The 17,273-nt window shown below is 40.9% G+C and overlaps 1 protein-coding gene across 1 annotated transcript; it reads left to right on the top strand.

The window, feature by feature from the left end:
* Positions 1-4,466: 4,466 nt before the first annotated feature.
* Positions 4,467-9,100, top strand: Gng10 (G protein subunit gamma 10). The gene is made up of 3 exons (XM_047524935.1): positions 4,467-4,731; positions 6,873-7,004; positions 8,148-9,100. Exons 1-2 carry the CDS (start codon positions 4,651-4,653, stop codon positions 6,996-6,998), a joined length of 207 nt encoding a protein of 68 aa, XP_047380891.1. The 5' UTR covers positions 4,467-4,650; the 3' UTR covers positions 6,999-7,004; positions 8,148-9,100.
* The last annotated feature ends 8,173 nt before the right edge of the window (positions 9,101-17,273 follow it).

The raw sequence follows: 17,273 nt of genomic DNA, 5'->3' as shown, positions 1-17,273 counted from the left end.
TGGGGTTGTGGCTCAGTGGCAGAGCGCTTGCCCAGCATGTGTGAGGCACTGGGTTTGATTCTTAGCACCACATATGAATAAATAAAATAAAGGTTCTTTGCCAATTAAAAAAAGAAGAAGAAGAAAACCTTAAAAAAAACAACCTAATATTTAACCTCTTTGGTTTCCTCATCTGTGAAATGATGGGATCTCTTTAGATAATGGAGATTTAAAATTCCATAATCAAAACCTTCCTAATTCACATAGGTCTAAAGTAGATACATTATCTGTAATCAAGAAGTGTTATGAGTATTTAAAAAGTCTGTATAATTAGTTGTAAACTTTAATCAACTCCTTAATTTTTAAAGGATCTGGGATATTGTAAAAAATTGTGTATGGAATGTATCCTGGATCATATGGTGTCAGATCAGTGTCATACACATTTATCAGAAGTTCCTCCTTTAAGAGCAGGATGGAGTAGAGTAACTCTTGACTTTGTAACCAGATATACCAAGGTTGTCTTTGGGGGCATTATTCTGATCTCTGAATTTCCTTTTCTTTAGTATGAGGATCCTAACTATTCCACACAATTCTTGTAAGAATCAGATAACAAGGGTGAAGTCCCGGGTATATATTAAGTGCTCAGTAAATGTGTGTTCCCTTGCCTTCATAGTGAGTTGGAAAGAGTCTTATTTGTTAAACTTCATGGTGAGGAGAGTATTTTAGTGATGATCACAAACTCGTTCCTTTTTTCTTTTAATAGGTATTAGAATTTATTACCTTGTGCAAGTTACAGAGCTAGAGTGAAAAAGTGATGCTCCTTAGGGTTGGAATTGGCAGTTTTAAAAGCAGCTGCCTACACTTGTTGACTTTGGGGTGCAACATGAAGCAGCCAAGATGACAACTCAGGAGAGGAAGGAGAACTTTCAGAATGAGGCTGACTAGCAGTGCCATAGTCTAAGTTTGTTTACTGAAGGGACACTTGAGAAAATCAGCAGCAGAACCATTAGTTGCTCAAGAAGACGTGGTAGCTGTAAGTTCCACCACCTCACAGAGACCAAGATGCCTGTGGACATCTCCAGATTCTTTTAACTCCTGATTCATTATTCTAAGGTTCTAAAAACGCAATAGGTAAAGGAAGTGAACTTTTAAAATTGTTTTGTTTGGGGGAACAAGGCTGCCCAGGCTGGTCCTGGACTTACGGGCTTAAGCAACCCTCTTGACCTCAGCATCCTGAGTAGCTAGCAATACAGATGTGTGCCATTGTGCCCAGCTGAATATATTTCACTATTATTACTTTAGGGAGCTACCAAAGTACACATTATTGCAATTTTGGGATAACTTTGGTAGAAGGAAATACCTTCCTACTGTATCATTTTTATGGAGAAGAATAATTCATAGACCTTTTCTGGTAAAATAAGTCACTATTAGAATAGTGACAAAATACAAGTCAGGAGTGAAGAACTGCAGATCAGAGCAGAAACAAATGAAGCACTTGTCTTTATAAGGGAATTGACATTTCTAAAAAGTACTGATGTTCTTGGAAACGGGATTTTTTAAGTTTTTAGCTTAATCAACCAAGAAAAAAATAAGTAACATTTAAAAAACAATATACTGGAGACCTGTACATTTTAGCTGCAGAGAGGAGGAACGTCCCCATACCTCACCTCCTTTCAGAGTTCTGGAAGTCATTGTACACCTGGGAAGGGTCTCTAGTCCTCCAGGTGGGTGGTGATTTCTCTTGAAAGCTAAGATGGATGTTCTTGTCCCCACTCATTCAGTGGGTATGGGTATGAAGCAGGGAGATGGGCCACACACCCCAGACTTTTTTGCTACTCCATGGCTGACATGAGTCAGTCTCTGAGAAGCATTTTTAATAGCCTAGAGGACTCATGTAACTGAAGGGGCTTAATTTCTCCTAAACCAAACTGTACATTATTCTTTACTCTTGTTTCCTAAGTTCTGATATTGGCATCAGTTCTGGCCTACTCCACTTCAGAATCCTTTGTCCCCCTTTTCTTTGCATTTCATAACCACCTGGAGTCTTCTGAATTTCTCTCCTCACCTTCCTACCTGAGAGTCCTAGCCAGGGTCATTGTTCCCACTGAAAAGACAAAATTTGTCCTTTTGTTTGTTTGTTTTTAGGTTCCCCATGACCCTGTCCTTAGCAGCTTTGTGAGACACCTTTCATTCTTCTTGTCTGTATCTTTGTGCTGAGTTCTTTGCCAATGCCTTATTTTTTAAACACAGAAACATTCTATTCTGTCCCATTCATCATTCTAGTAATGTTTGCATCTCTACTGGAATACATGTCTTTTGAGGCAAGGAAACTTGCCAGCGGAGAAGGCTTTCAAAATGTGCAAATCTCTTGTTACTAGGTAGGATTTTACCACTCCAAAGACCATGGACAAAATTGGAAAACAAAACAACAAAAGACCATCGATATGTGATTCACAAAATGAACCAAATAAATGTTGACTCATAATAGTTAAGGTATTTAAAAAGTCCTGATACAATTTTTCACCTATTAGATTGGTAAAGAATTACAGTGTGGAGTTGTGCAATACAATGGCACAGAAATAGGCAGTCTCATTATCTTCCAGTGGGAAAATTGTTACCACCGTCAAGAAGATAAAGTAGGAAAGTTCCAAGTATTTGACTCATTGGTTCCCTCAGGAGTGCATCCTAAGGAAATATATGAACAGAGCTATATGTTTATGGTGACAGTGTTAAATAGAAGGGTAGTAGGTAAATGAACTATGATCCAGTTGTACAGTGAAATATGCAGTCATTAAAAATAGTTGTAGTCTTGTTTTTCTCTCTACCTCTTACCCGCTTCTGACATCATCATCCTGATTTTCCTTTAGGAAACCACTCATCCCCCATCTTGGTTCATGTGTTTGGGTGCTTAGTCTGAATTCCTAATAGAAACACTGTGGTGGAGATTTTCACGTTGAAAGTTGGAGAATGCCTTAAAATCAGCACTTGGCAGAGAAGTTCAGAAAGTGAGGACTGGATAGAGGGAGGAGTTGCCCTGTGTTTCAGAATACTTTAGATGATCAGGAGCTTCAGAGCTGGGATGATGGTCAGTGTGGTGTAACTTGAGGCCAATGGTTGTGCTATATATTCTGTAGCACACAGTGAACCATGAGATTCTTGCCTGAGCCCCTGTGCACACCTGCGAAGGCTTCCACAGGATTCTCACCTAGAATCTTGGAGTTGCAGAGAAATCACATCTTCCACTCTAGACTGCAGTGCCCTGGTTGGTTTCAAAAGATGACACACATGTATACACATATAAGTATGTGCGTATGTACATATATCTTCCCTACATCAACCAATGGATGTGGGCTAACACTGGAAGGGGTGTGACCCTGGCCTTGGTGTTCTCTGACTAAATGCAGTTCCCAGACCAGACTCAGCTGAGAATCATCTACCGCCACCGCTTCCAGCAACTGGAGGAATGAGTGCCTCGGTCCTGAAGCAGGAATTGGGGTGGTGCAACTTGGCCCACTATGGGCAGGGCTGACTCAGATCTTCATCTTGCTCTTGGTCCAGGCAGCATATCTGAGCATTCCAACAGATCCCTCCCTTCAAGTAGTGACTGGTTCAGGGTTTGAGCCCACCACTGATTACCAGTCAGTGAGATCCACTGTGGGGACTTTTGCTGAAACTAGTTGAAAGAGTTACACCTGCTACTGGGCTTCTTAGGCTTGGCTAATGAAAGCATGAAGCTTTCCTTCATCGCACTGAGAACCGATCTACCACTGAAGAAAACAAAGCCCACGCTCAGAAAAAGCAAAGCCAGGAGATGGAGCATTAGAGTCTAAAGTTATCATTTAGGTAATTAAAGCCACTAAAGTCCATGGACTTTTCAGTTACACAAGTCAATATATTACATTTTGCATCACTCAGTTTGTGGGTTCTGACATGCTTATGATACATTAGGTGGAAAAAACTCTACATTTACATATAGTAATGATCCCAGTCTTATAAAAGAATGTACACATTAAAACAAGGAAAATGCAGGAGAACGGAAACTGGTCATAGATAAATGGTGAGGGAGGCTAATTTAATTTTATTCTGTTTCACAAAGACACCAGGGACTGGGACTTTTTACCCTACGTCCCTGACCCTGTCAGACCGACTGGTAGGGTTTACGACGCAGGAACAGGTTTATAAGTAGCCTGTTACTATTTCATGAAATCCTACAAACTGCCCTCGGGACGGTCTTCTCATGGCCCCTCATTTCTCCGATTCATTGCACACCTCGGCTCCAGCCACCGGGAATCAGCTCCGAAGGACCAGGAATGCGTATTTGCCGCTTGACTGGGGCATCCCCACACGACCCTTGCTCCTCCCAGGAGCCCCAGCTTCGCTGCCCAGATGGGCGCTGCTCTGCGCGCCCTGCGACGGGCCCGCGGGTCTCCCCAGGTCGCAGGCGTCGACGCGCGCAGGTGTCGCGCGGGTTTGGACTGCAGGAGTCCAGCGCCCTGCCCGCCGGCCGGGTCCCCCTAACTGCCCTTCCCTGCGGCTGCGGAACCCCAAGCGAGCGGGGCCGCGCGGCGGGGCGGGCGCAGCTGCTTCCCCGCCCCGGGGCGGCGCCCGCTCGGGGCTGGCGGCTCAGCCCAGCCCGGCTCAGCCGCCCTCGGAGCCAGCGCCGCCGCCGCCATGTCTTCCGGGGCCAGCGTGAGCGCCCTGCAGCGCCTGGTGGAGCAGCTCAAGCTGGAGGCCGGCGTGGAGCGGATCAAGGTGCGGCCCGCCCGGACGCGCGCTCCCCTCGGCGCCCCGAGACCAGGGCTCCTGTCCTCTTCCGAGGGGCGAGAGGAGGCGGCTGAGGCCGCAGCGGAAATGGCTGCTGACCCGGGCCCAGGCGCGAGCTGGGCGGGCGCCGGGGGCGGCTGCGGCCTCGGGAGACGCGGGGCTGCGGCCGCGAGTGCGCGCAGGGCCCCGCCGGACCCAGTGGCCCGAGAAGGAGGCCGGGTCGGTGGGACACTGCGACTCGGGCTTGTCCCCGCGAGCGTGGCACGGCTCCGGCGATCCCCGTGGGCGTTCCCCATCTGCGAGGCTCGCCCTGGTCCTTACAGCGTGGACAGTGACTTGGCGGGGACCAGCGATGCAGGCGACACGTTGGCGGCCTGGACCCGGCTGGTGCAGGAAGATGGAGTCTAGAGATGGGGAGGCCGCGGAATGAATAGGACTTAGCGATGGATGAATAGGATGAGAGCGAGAGGGAGGGAAAGGGTGCTCAGGTTTCTGACGCGGTGACAGGACGGATGGCGCTGCCGTAGCCGAGGTGGAGAGGAAGGACAGGGAGTTTGGAAGAAATGCATTCCGGTTTGGATGTGCGGACTTTGCGGGGATGGCCAAGAGGTATTAGCTGGGGACTGAATCGCAGAGCGCAAGGCTGAAAGAGGTCATTAAACTGTATGGGAATGAGAGAAAAAAAAAAAAAAATGCATTACATGAAGAGCAGAGATCAGAGCTTGCGGCCCAGGGTCCAAAGACAACTGAGAGGAGGAAGCAAAAGAAAGCAAGAAAGGGATTTTCAAACACGTAGGACTAGTTAGGTGCGCAATGTTTAGTTGGCTAATTAGTGTCTGTTGTGTGTGTTTAGCAACCTTCTTCGCTGGACCTAGGGATGTGTTTGAACCAGCACTATTTTGATAGTCCATTATCTCAGTAGCGTCTGTTCTCGGCACCTGACGCCATTCCAGGGAGTAGGGTGATTCTAGTGGGGATGATAAACAATAAACATTAATAAATAAAATGATTTCAGATAAGAAGTCTACTTGAAAATAAATTTGAACTTGGTTCAACCATATGGTTCTACTTATCTTTGCTGAACTCTCTCCTGTATCTGCAATCAGATGGAAGGTGGCTGCTGTTTGCATGCTCTTGGGTGGCCACGTTCATGTCCTGAGGTGGGCCGCTGGGGTGTCTGGAGGGTTCTTTTAGCGAAGATTTCCAACAGGGCTGGGTTGGGCCCATCCAAGATGATGATAGTCTCAAGGGCTTCAACTGTTGCAAAAGTGGTAACCGCAAAGATTCTTGAGGCCTTGGTTTGGAACTTGCCAGTTATTTCTGTCACATGGCTGTTGGTCAAAGCAAGTCACAAGGCCAGCCCAGATTTAAGGGTGAGTAAGTAGATTCTCCCTGTTTGTGGGAGGAGCTGTAAATTATTGTAACTATTTTTGCTATTTGCTACAAATGTTTTACTAATTGTTTACACTACTCTAAGTGCTTTACCCAACCATCACATCAACCCAAGGAAGTGGGTACTGTTACTAAGTATATTTCACAAATGAGAACCTAAGTACTGAAAAACGAAGTAACTTGCCCAAGATCACATGGGTAGTGACAGAGCTGATTTTGAGTCCAGGCAGTCTAGTTTTAGAGACTGAATTCTTAACCAATAACCTATATTCCCTCTAAAATCCTGGCAGAAAAACATTATCACTTTTCTGGAGTAGACTGGAGAAGGGTCCAGCCTTGCAAACATTAAAATAGTTTGCTCACATGGCAAACTTGGATTATAGTATATATATATGCTTTACATAATTAAAATTTTTACAAGGAACACTAGCAAGGGCTATTTATTTACCAATTCAATTTCTGTTAAGAATAGAATTAGAATTCTAAATGAACCCACAGGTACAGCCTTTTCTTACCTCTGCTGAATAAGCAACTAAGTAAAAAATATTCTAAATTGAAGTTCATAGAAATCGTGACCTTTCCTCTTTGGAATTCAGTTATTAGAATCAGCAAAAAAGAGACTTGAAGATTGCAAAAAGCATGGCCTTTATCAGCTTGTGTGATCATACTCTGGATATCAGATGACTGTTGGATGGGTCTGGCTGTGAGCAGTGTGTCATGTTGTGCCTTTGTGTCAGGTCTCTCAGGCTGCTGCAGAGCTTCAGCAGTACTGCATGCAGAACGCCTGCAAGGATGCTCTGCTGGTCGGTGTTCCAGCTGGAAGCAACCCCTTCCGAGAGCCCAGGTCCTGCGCTTTACTCTGAAGACCGGTAAGTAATGATGCCATCTTGGGGCCACAGCATTATCACAGGGCTTCCCAAAGGATCTAGGCAACTGGGGTTTGAATATCTACTATTCTTGGGGGAACGAACATAAAAGATCAGCAAAATGCACAACTTTCCCTGAAGAGTGACTCTAGTTTGTAGTTACCCCGCCTGTAGACTATATCTAATTAAGACAAACTCAATTCTCTTTGGCACTAATTCATGAGATGCCAGTGTCCTTGTATAGTGGAGCTCTTTAATTGAGTTGACTGGTAGTGATTTCTTGACCTTAATCACACTCTCTGTCCTTACATCATCCCAGAGTTGTGATTTGCTACTTGTTGATTTGCTACCAACAGACTTACAATTCTTGGAACTAAGGACTCTTCAGATGGAGAGAGTTGTGCCTACCATGAGCTGTGATCTCTTTCCTAAAAACTCTTATAGCTTTGTGGTTTTTTTTTTTTTTTTTTTCCGTACCAGGGATCGAACTCAGGGCCTTGTACTTGTAAGGCAAGCACTCTACCAGCTGAGCTATCTCCCCAGCCCTAGCTTTGTGTTTTAATGGAGGAAGGAATGTAGATACTGGGGGAAAGTGTGAATAGAGTTAAAAGAGCTTTAAAAATTGAGAATGAAATGAAAACATCTCTCTGGTAGCGTATTAGAGATTTCATGAGTTTGAATTCTTTGTATTGAGGTCTTATTCACATTTTCATTATTATTTTTTTAAGAGAAAAGGGACATAGATTTAGTCTTTTGGGGCCAACATATTTCTAGTGATGTGTTCTGTATGGTGTTTATACAGTAAGTAATGATCTTAAGTTTTTTTTCATATATTTGCAAAAGGAAATTGTTCACATGTAAAAGAAGGAGGTAACGGTAATGGTAGTATTACTTATACATGGGTAGAATTATATGTGCAGAAAATATACATATTTAGGATATTAAAATCATTGTCTTGTGTTGGCCTAGTTTTCATTTTACAGAGTAGTTGTATAGGTTCTCTTCATTCAGTGGTGTGGTTAGGATGTTTGATTGTGTTAACCTGTTACTTTCTACTTTGTGAATACTAAATTGCCCTATAAAACGATGAATAGTTATGAATAAATCTTACTAAAGTGAAAACCAATCAAACTCTCTTTCTAATAGGTAAGAAGTTTGTTGAGGAATGCCTTCAAGCACAAAGTAATGAATGACTGACTCCAAGTCTCAAGAAAACACTTATTTAGCCAAATGACTGAGATATTTCAGACCTTTCCTGTGGCCTGGTCTTACAGCCAAAATTCTACAGAAATTAATGATTTTCTACTCAAATAAGGAAACTGAAGAAATAGAATTGTTTTAAATAATAATAATGTTCTCATGGTGAAGTGCTTTGTATCAAGATAAACAAAACCTTACCACCAAATATACCAAAATACCACCTCTTTAATAAGTGAGTTACTGGCATTGCTATACGTAGAATATCATGTATGTTTTATTTACTGGATGTTTACATTTTAGGAAGGAAAACACTTTTGTTTATCAAAAGAAGGAAATATTTGTAATTTGTTGTTCCTAAGATTTTTATACTATAATAAAATTTGTTCTCCTATCATAAATTTACAATTACTAAATGAAGACAAGAAAGTATAAAATTGGGGGGAAAGAAGAGTCTTCACTAATCAAATGATGCCTTGATTTTTTTCTAAATGAGAAGCTTTTTTTATTTTTAACACTAAACACAGGAGATGTTTCTTAGTAAACTTGTTTAGAAAGACTCATGTTATGATGTATATTAGGTTGCCCCACCTTGTGTATGAAGCAGTTTTGATCTCTTTTTAAGTTCCTTTACTGTATAGTTGTGGTTGCACTTTTAAAAAGATCCTCCATTATTTCATGCCTTTAAAAAAATGTTTAAAATGTTTTAAATATGACCTACATACAGAACTTTGCAAATAGTTAAAAACAAAATAATGTGAAAATATTACGACTTAAAAGAATTCTTCATGTCACAAGTATTTTACTTTGGTGATGTGCCTTTGATTTAATTTTAGAAGGATACTTTGTGTTTGTAATAATGTTTGAAGAGTTTGGGAATAAATTCTGTTTAATTCATCGTTTTCTATGATGGCAACATTTTGTGTCTGATATTTTTCTTTTAAGACTTCTTGGGTTTCTATTTGTTTGTGAGAACAGTGCTTGAAGTGGGAGGTAAAAGTTTTAAGTCCTTGTAGAATTTTATAAACTTCTGAAAAGTATATGTGTCTAATATGAAAAATATCTTTTTATAAAATTACAAATTTTTAAAAAAATGTTTTAATTCATTCTAATCTTTTATGCATGACAATAGAATGTATTTTGACACACAAATGGAGTATAACTTCTTATTCTTTTGGTTGTACATGATGTAAACTTAGAAAAATAATTACTAACAACATTTGCTCTTTGAAATAGCTGCGTATAAACCCATAAATAAATAAATGGAAATATCTTTTGGCATAGGTAGTGTTACAGTAGAGAAGGTAGAAGCCATTAGATGGGATCTCCCTTAACTTTTAGCCACTAAACTTTCAGACCCAAGTGGTCTGAATCCCTTCTGCTGCATCGTATTCAGATATCCCATGGTCCCCTCCCCTGGTTTTCCTCTAGATCTGCCTTGCCCTCTTTAAAATTTAATACTGTTGATTTTCCTTTCTCTCCTTCATCTTCAACTATTTCATCCTTTCTATCATCATTTAAACATTCTTCCTTAAGAAAGAGAATAGAAAACTCTCCATTAAAAAAAAAAAAAAATTCTCTTGATTCTACTTTCCCCTTCAGTGAAAACTTGATGCTATATACATCTCCCTTATGTACATAGATGAAAATGTTCTATAAATATAAATATAAATAAATCAAATTAGTAGTATATCAAGAAACAGCATCTGACAAAGCTAGTTTAACATAAGAAAATCTATCAATGTAATTCATTTCATGAACAGTATAAAGAAGGGAATTCATGCTAGAAAGTTTTTGATAAAATTCAGTATTTGTTCTGAACAATAAGTAAATGGTTGAGGGAAATAGGAGTAAAAAGAAATTACTTAAAGATGATAGTTTATAAAAAATCAACAACAAATATATTACATGGTAAAATGTTACATTCAGCACATCAGAAGCAAGACAAGGATATCTTTAATCACCATTGTTTATTATCATTGCTTTTGAAATTTTAATATGATAAAATGAAAAGGTGGAATGGTTGGGGCTGGATTTGTGGCTCAGTGGGAAAGTGCTTGCCTACCATGTGGGCACTGGGTTCGATCCTCAGCACCACATAGAAATAAATGAATAAAATAAAGGCATGGTGTTCAACTAAACTAAAGTTTTTTAAAAAGAAAAAAAAAAAGGTGGAATTGTATAAACATGTCAGAAAAATATCTATATGGTTATATAGTTGTATACCTTGGAAATTCTTGAGAAAGCAAAATAAATACCTAAATTTGTAGAATTTGGGACAATGATGAGGTACAAAATACAAAAAAAAAAATCAGTTTCTAACTGGCAATAGCTAGTTAAAAACAAAAATGGAAACTATATCCCATTTTTACTTTCCTGATAAGACTATAAAAATACTTGTAATAAACATAGCAATAGTACAAGAGTTGGGGTAAAATAAAGTGTATGGTCTGGGTGTGGTATGTACCTAATAGTCCCAGCTACTGAGGAGGCTGAGGCAGGAGATTGGAGCCCAGGAGTTCACGGTCAGCCTGGGCAACATGGTGAGGCTTTGTGTGGAGTAGGAGGTATTAATGTGTATAGAGCACAGTAAATACATGGAGGGACATATCAAAGTTCAGGATATTAAGTCAATTTCATTAAAATGCCAATCTTACTAAAATTCTTATATAAATGGTAGAATTCCTTTTTTTTTTTTTTTTTAGGGATGATAGTTAAAATTAAAGTGTATATAGAAAATCATGTGTTCAAGAATAGCTTTTTTTTTTTTTTTTTTTTTTGGTAGTTGTAGATGAACAGCATGCTTTTATTTGTTTTTGTTTTTTTTTAATGTGGTGCTAAAGATTGAACCCAGTGCCTCACATGTGCGAGGCAAGTGCTCTGCCACTGAGCTACAGTACCAATCCCCCAAGAATAGTTTTTAAAAACTGTATATGTGTGTGTGTGTGTGTAAAACATGGGAGAGTGAAATTTGCCTTACTGGATATTAAAAGTTATTTTGAAGCTGCTGAATCAAAATATGATTTAAAAGAGAAAATTAAAGACAACAAAAACCCTAATATAAATAGCATTATTGTGGTACAGGAAAAGGGAAATAGATGATTGTATCATGATAGTATGGAAATAGTTTTTTTTTCAATGGGGAAGTATGGTTTACTTAATAAATGATATTGCCTTTATTAGCTTTCCATTTAAAAGAGAATAAAATTGGGCCTGTATTACCTTATATATAAAGTTCCACGTGGATTAATTACAGAAAGATAAAGCATTAGAAAGAATATTAGTAGAATAATATATAACTTTAGGGTAAAGGGGGACTTCCTAAGCAAGACAGTCAAAGTGAAAATCAAAAAGATGTGTATATTGACTGTATTAATTTAAATGATCTAAATAAGCAATTTGATTAAATAATTAAATATTAAAATAAATGGCCAAAATCATTACAAACCAAATAAAAAAGCAAAAGACAGAAATACATCTGCCATGTATATGAGGTAATGGCAATATCTCTAGTACGCTGAAGATTCTGATGATTCGATAAGGAATAAATGAATAAAGGATGTGAAGAAGCAAATCAGAGAAATCCACACTAAAAAGGGTTTAACTCCAGGAAGCAGGGGAAATGTACATGAGATGAAAATAAAATGTCATTTATCAGTCTATCAGGTTAGAAAATAAAAACAGATCACACTTATTGAGTGCATATATGACATATTCTAAGTATTCATATATACATATTGATTTATTCCTTATCTGTATGACCTTGAGCAAATTAAATCCAGTCATCTGGGTATGTTTTATCACAATTATTTTAAAAATTTACATAACAATATCTACCAGCCTAGGCGTCCATTAACAGATGCCTGGGTAAAGAAAATGTGGTATATATGCACAATGGAGTTTTATTCAACCATAAAGAAAAATGAAATGTCACTTGCAGGAAAATGAGTGGAACTAGAGACCATTATGTTAAGTTAAATAAGTCAAACTCAGAAGGTCAAGGGCTGTATGTTTTCTCTCATGTGGAAGCTAGAGAAGGAAGAGGAAAAGAAAGGGGGAGGATACCTCATGAAAATCAAAGATCAGTGGAGAAAAGGGACAAAGGGGTGGGGGCAGGGATGGAAGAGAGAGTGCTGGGAAGTGATATTGGCCTAATTAAATTGTTATATTGTGTGTATGTAACAACAAATCCTATCATGCACCAATAAAAATGTGGGGGGAAATTCACATAAGAATATCTCCCTTATCTCTTTTTTACACATATGGAAAGTGAGGCATAGATAAGCTGAATGTTGTCCATAATCAAACAGTCATGAGTGACAGAAACAATATCCAGCGCCAAGCAGGGTAGTTCCAGAGCCCTCACCCCTAAGTGCTGTGCTACTACCACTACTGCTGAGGATAAAGGAACCCGGGGATTTTATACTTTACTAGTGAAACTGCGAAATGCCACAAGCTTTGGGGAGAAAATTGGGCAAAATCCCTATACATCCCACTGAGAAAGAGGTAAAATGGAGGGGTTCGAGATCAAATTAAACATGTGCCCGCCTTACCAAGCTCAAATTCACTGTCATTAAGTTTTGAGAGAGGCATGAGGCAAAAAATTAAGGCATTGAGGATTATGTCTAGGAAAGAACACTAGGCACAGTGACTAGTACATGGACCTCACTGCAAGCAAATACATCAGAAACTACCAATTTTTGAGATGATTTGAGAAGTAATTGGCCAATAATTTCTCAAGCTGAATGAACCTAACTTCAGGTCCCTAAACTTGCGTGGCAGCAAGCAGGTTGAGAGAGCCTCAGAGTCCTGTAGTCTTGTCTGGCCCATGTCCAGCCTATGTCTGTCTGACCACACTCTGGCACTGGGTGCCTGACCTTGTGTTTTCAACATCTTGTGGGAAAACCCGGCCTGGAGTTCAGAGGGCAGGTGCAAATTTCATCCTTTCCCACAATAGCAAATAACTGTAAACATTTATTACTTACAGATCCTGGCAGGGAGGGCACATTGAGCGCAGAGAGCAGTCCTCAAAGAATCAGGCAAAAAATCAGACAGAGAAGAGCGAGCACAATACAAAGGAAGCAGGGAAAATAGGGAACCCGTCTGCTACATAGGAGAGATGCCTCTTCAGTTCTTCTGCCTACCTCTGGTGCCTAGGCAGCCTTTGTTGTGTTGCTCCCCTAACAGAAGGCCACTGTCCATGGGAGAAGGCAAGGGAAAATCCTATGTGGATTTTAGTTTTGGCCTCAGGGGCTTGAACATGGCTTATAGAAAGCTCTGCCTGCAGGCTGAATGCACAGCTCACTATAGCACAATGCATTTGTGTCTCATTTGCCATGTTAACTCTGTCACATTATCCTTATCATTATATTCACTCCCTCAACTCCCTTGCCCTGTTCTCACTTTTGCTTCCTTCCTTGTTGCAACTTCTTACCTGCAATTCTACTGTCCTTCCTTTCTCCTGAGCACGGTTCTTCCTATCTGTGACCTTATTAATGTTCTCACTAACTTCAAAGGTGACTCTTCCTAATTTCTTTGTCCTCAAAGCTCCAATATTACCTCTTCCATCTGCAGTCTCAGCTTCCTCACTTTTATTTATTGCAGTCCTGGGGATTGAACCCAGGGGTACTCTTTCACTGAGCTACGTGTTCAGCCCTTTTTCATCCTATTTTGATACAGGGTCTCACTAAATTACTCAAACTGGGCTTACTTTTGGTTCTTCTGTCTCGAGCTGCTGAGTCTCTGGGATTCCGAGGGTGTGCCATGGTGCCTGGTGGCTTTCTCACATATTGAAGTTGAGAAATAGACATGAGTTCTGATTTTTCCTTGCGGGTTCTAGGTCATACTGGCAAGCTCAAGTTTATCTTGTTTCCCCCCGACTTTGCTTCCATCTCTCCTGTGATCACTCACCGCCTGCGGGGACAATCACAATGCGTATGCTCTTCTTGATCACAGGAACCAAAAAGGAGTTTATTCCGCAAGTCTCAGACTTATATTGAGAACATCAGCCTATCAGAGAGTAGACTACCAGGAAAGTCAGCCTATCAAGGAACAGTCTCCAGGCAGATACCAGGATCGCCTCATGTACAACAGCCAACCAGAGTTACTTCCTAAAACTTGTTTATGAGTGCAACTATGTCTGGCAAGCTGCCAGGTGCCATCTTAGAGATTAGGCCACGGTGCGGCTCTGGGGCCCTCAGAGCTCGCCCCTGACATCTCCCCCTTATTCTTTAAATAAAGAAAAGATGACTTGGGACCATGCCTGTCTTAGGTTGTCCATGGCAAATTACATCCTTACCCGTCATTGGAATTCTGACTTCCAGGTGTCAGAACCCTGTCTTAGGTTGGTATGCATTTCCACGGATCTTACCCGTCTTTGACTACTGGTCCAGCATGCTTAGCCATACTCGGGGGGATGTGCCTGTCTCAATGGCTGTCAAAGCCTGTACTATAGCCCGTCGATGACGTTGGGCATCTTGGCGAGCTCTGATTTGGCTGCGTATAACATAGGCTATCCCTAAGCAGATAATAATCAGAACAGCTACTGTTCCAGCCCACTCTTTTGTCAATCCCAGGGCTTTAGATAACAAAGAGAACATCTCGGATACCGATGCAACTTGAACCCTGGTGGCATTGACTCTGAGTATTTCAGCTCGTAGCTGACTGGTTAAATTACCAAACGTAGATGACCAATTGCCAATAAGGTAGACAGAGAGATTTTTAGATAACATAGCCGCAGAGCTAAGGTTATTATAAGCAGTAGGGGTGACACACACTGCTCTTAAAGGATAAACACATCCCAGTCCCAAAAGTTCTTGCAAGATATCCACTTGTTCTTGTAGTAAGTCCACTCTTTGATTTACAAGGAGTATGCCTGCCTTAAAATGGTTGTTTAGAGCTTCTTGAGTCTGTAAGGCTGTAGCTGTATTTTTGGCCAAGTGATTGACTGCTGTTGCTGTAGGTATGGCAGTTGCTAGTGCTGCTGTTGCAGAAACCACTATTGCAGTGACCACAGCCGCTGTGATGCCAAAATCTCTCTTGTCTCTAGATAGTAGTACTGGCAGTTCTGTATCTGTAACAGAGACTGGAACAGGTAGGAAGGTAGGAATATGCATTTGCTTGAGGTGCAATTGAGAAGAGAAGAAGTTAAAAACATAAAAAAGGGGGGGACACACAGACTGGGGTAGGTGGAAAGGTAATATTTCTGGTACACATAGATTGTGAGGCAGCACCAGTGAACCTAGAACTGTTTGTCCATGTAGAGGAGTTCCAAGTACATAGCCGAAATGCCCCTCCTAAGAGACTGAAAAAAGATTGTAAGTTAGTATATCCTGAAGCTGCAGTGAAAAACATCCAATTGTCAAAGGGGTTGACACGTTTCATGCCTAATTGAACATTATTATTAGTGAAGTTATCATTAGCAGTGAAAGAAGTGAAATTGAGAGTGAAAAAAAAATCCATTTTGCACAGGAGTCGCTGGTCCTGCATGTTGACAACCTGTCCATATAGGAGGTGAACTGTGTTTAAGATTACAAGGAGGGAAGATTCTAGGGGTTTTGAAAGTAGTTCCTATAGCATTATGTCTGTGAGGTACCCATCCTGAAAGTAAAACAGTAGCTCCTGTTAAGTTTTTTATGTATTCTTGAAATGTAGAACCATTTTCACCCGGGCGAAAAGAAAGCGTGACTAAGGGGTGAAAGACTGTCAACAGCATGATCGTCAGGAGTGTCTTTGGTGTCTTCATTTTGTTGATCCGAATTACTTGTTGGTAGGGTTACCACTGGTTGAGTCAGCCGTTCAGGAACCCAGATAGGTGACGTTTTATCCTGATCAGTTCCTTCTTTGTAACTCGAGTTCCCGGGTTTCGGCACCACTTATGATCGCCCACCGCCCGAGGGGACAATCACAACGCGTATGCTCTTCTTGATCACAGGAACCAAAAAGGAGTTTATTCCGCAAGTCTCAGACTTATATTGAGAACATCAACCTATCAGAGAGTAGACTACCAGGAAAGTCAGCCTATCAAGGAACAGTCTCCAGGCAGATACCAGGATCGCCTCATGTACAACAGCCAACCAGAGTTACTTCCTAAAACTTGTTTATGAGTGCAACTATGTCTGGCAAGCTGCCAGGTGCCATCTTAGAGATCAGGCCATGGTGCGTCTCTGGGGCCCTCAGAGCCCGCCCCTGACATCTCCTTTCTGATGAGCAGCTGTGCTGATACCAAATGACTTGAGTCAACACCAGATGCAAAGGCAACAACAGTCTTTGTAGACTTTTAAACCAGTTCTCAACATTGTGTTAGTTCTAATCCTTTTAATAAATTCTTTAGTTTATATCTCTCAGTGGTTCTGCTTCCTGATAAAATCTAATACAGAAAACAGAAGAATTCACAGGAAAAAAAAAATAGAAGCAATCAGAAGAGAATGTTTAGATTCTCCCACCACATCTACCTGTTTCCCTCTCCTTCTCCATTTGCTTCTAAACCCCACTGTTGGATTTCCCCTATCAGCCAATAAACATGGTGAGGTAACTCTATCTTAAGAATATGCTCTTGACTTCTTTCTCTAATGAGATACCTAGACAGCAAAAGTTCCAGAAAAAGCTGTATAAACTCCTCATCTCCTTTTTCCTGTCTGTGCTTTCTTGAATCTATTCTATTCAGGCTTTCGCCCCACCAGTCCTCCAAACACTGCTCTTACTAAGATCACCAATGATTCCCACTTTGGTAAACCCAATGGTTCATTCTCATTCAACCTGTCAGCAGCAATTGACACAATCCCTGATTCCATCTGAAAACATCTTCTTCATTTGACTTCCATGACATCACACTCTCCTAACTTTTCTCCTACTTCACTGGTTGCTCCTTCTCAATCTTCCTTCCTTTTTCCTCCATTTCTCTTTAATATTTTCCCAGGGCTTAGTCCTTGAACTTTTTCTATTTTTAAAAAATCTGGGAGACCCAAGATGGTGGACTAGAGAGAGGCTGCATTCCTTGTCACTCCGTAACTCGGGTTTCAAGCAGAGGAAAATCTGTTTCTCTGTGCGGCAGTTTTTGCTGCTCATGAATCCCCT

This window comes from Sciurus carolinensis, chromosome 14 (assembly GCF_902686445.1).
Source record: "Sciurus carolinensis chromosome 14, mSciCar1.2, whole genome shotgun sequence".
In the NCBI taxonomy this organism is placed as follows: Eukaryota; Metazoa; Chordata; class Mammalia; order Rodentia; family Sciuridae; genus Sciurus; species Sciurus carolinensis.
Note: the sequence above shows the minus strand (reverse complement) of the source record. Positions and strands in the feature narration are given on the sequence as shown.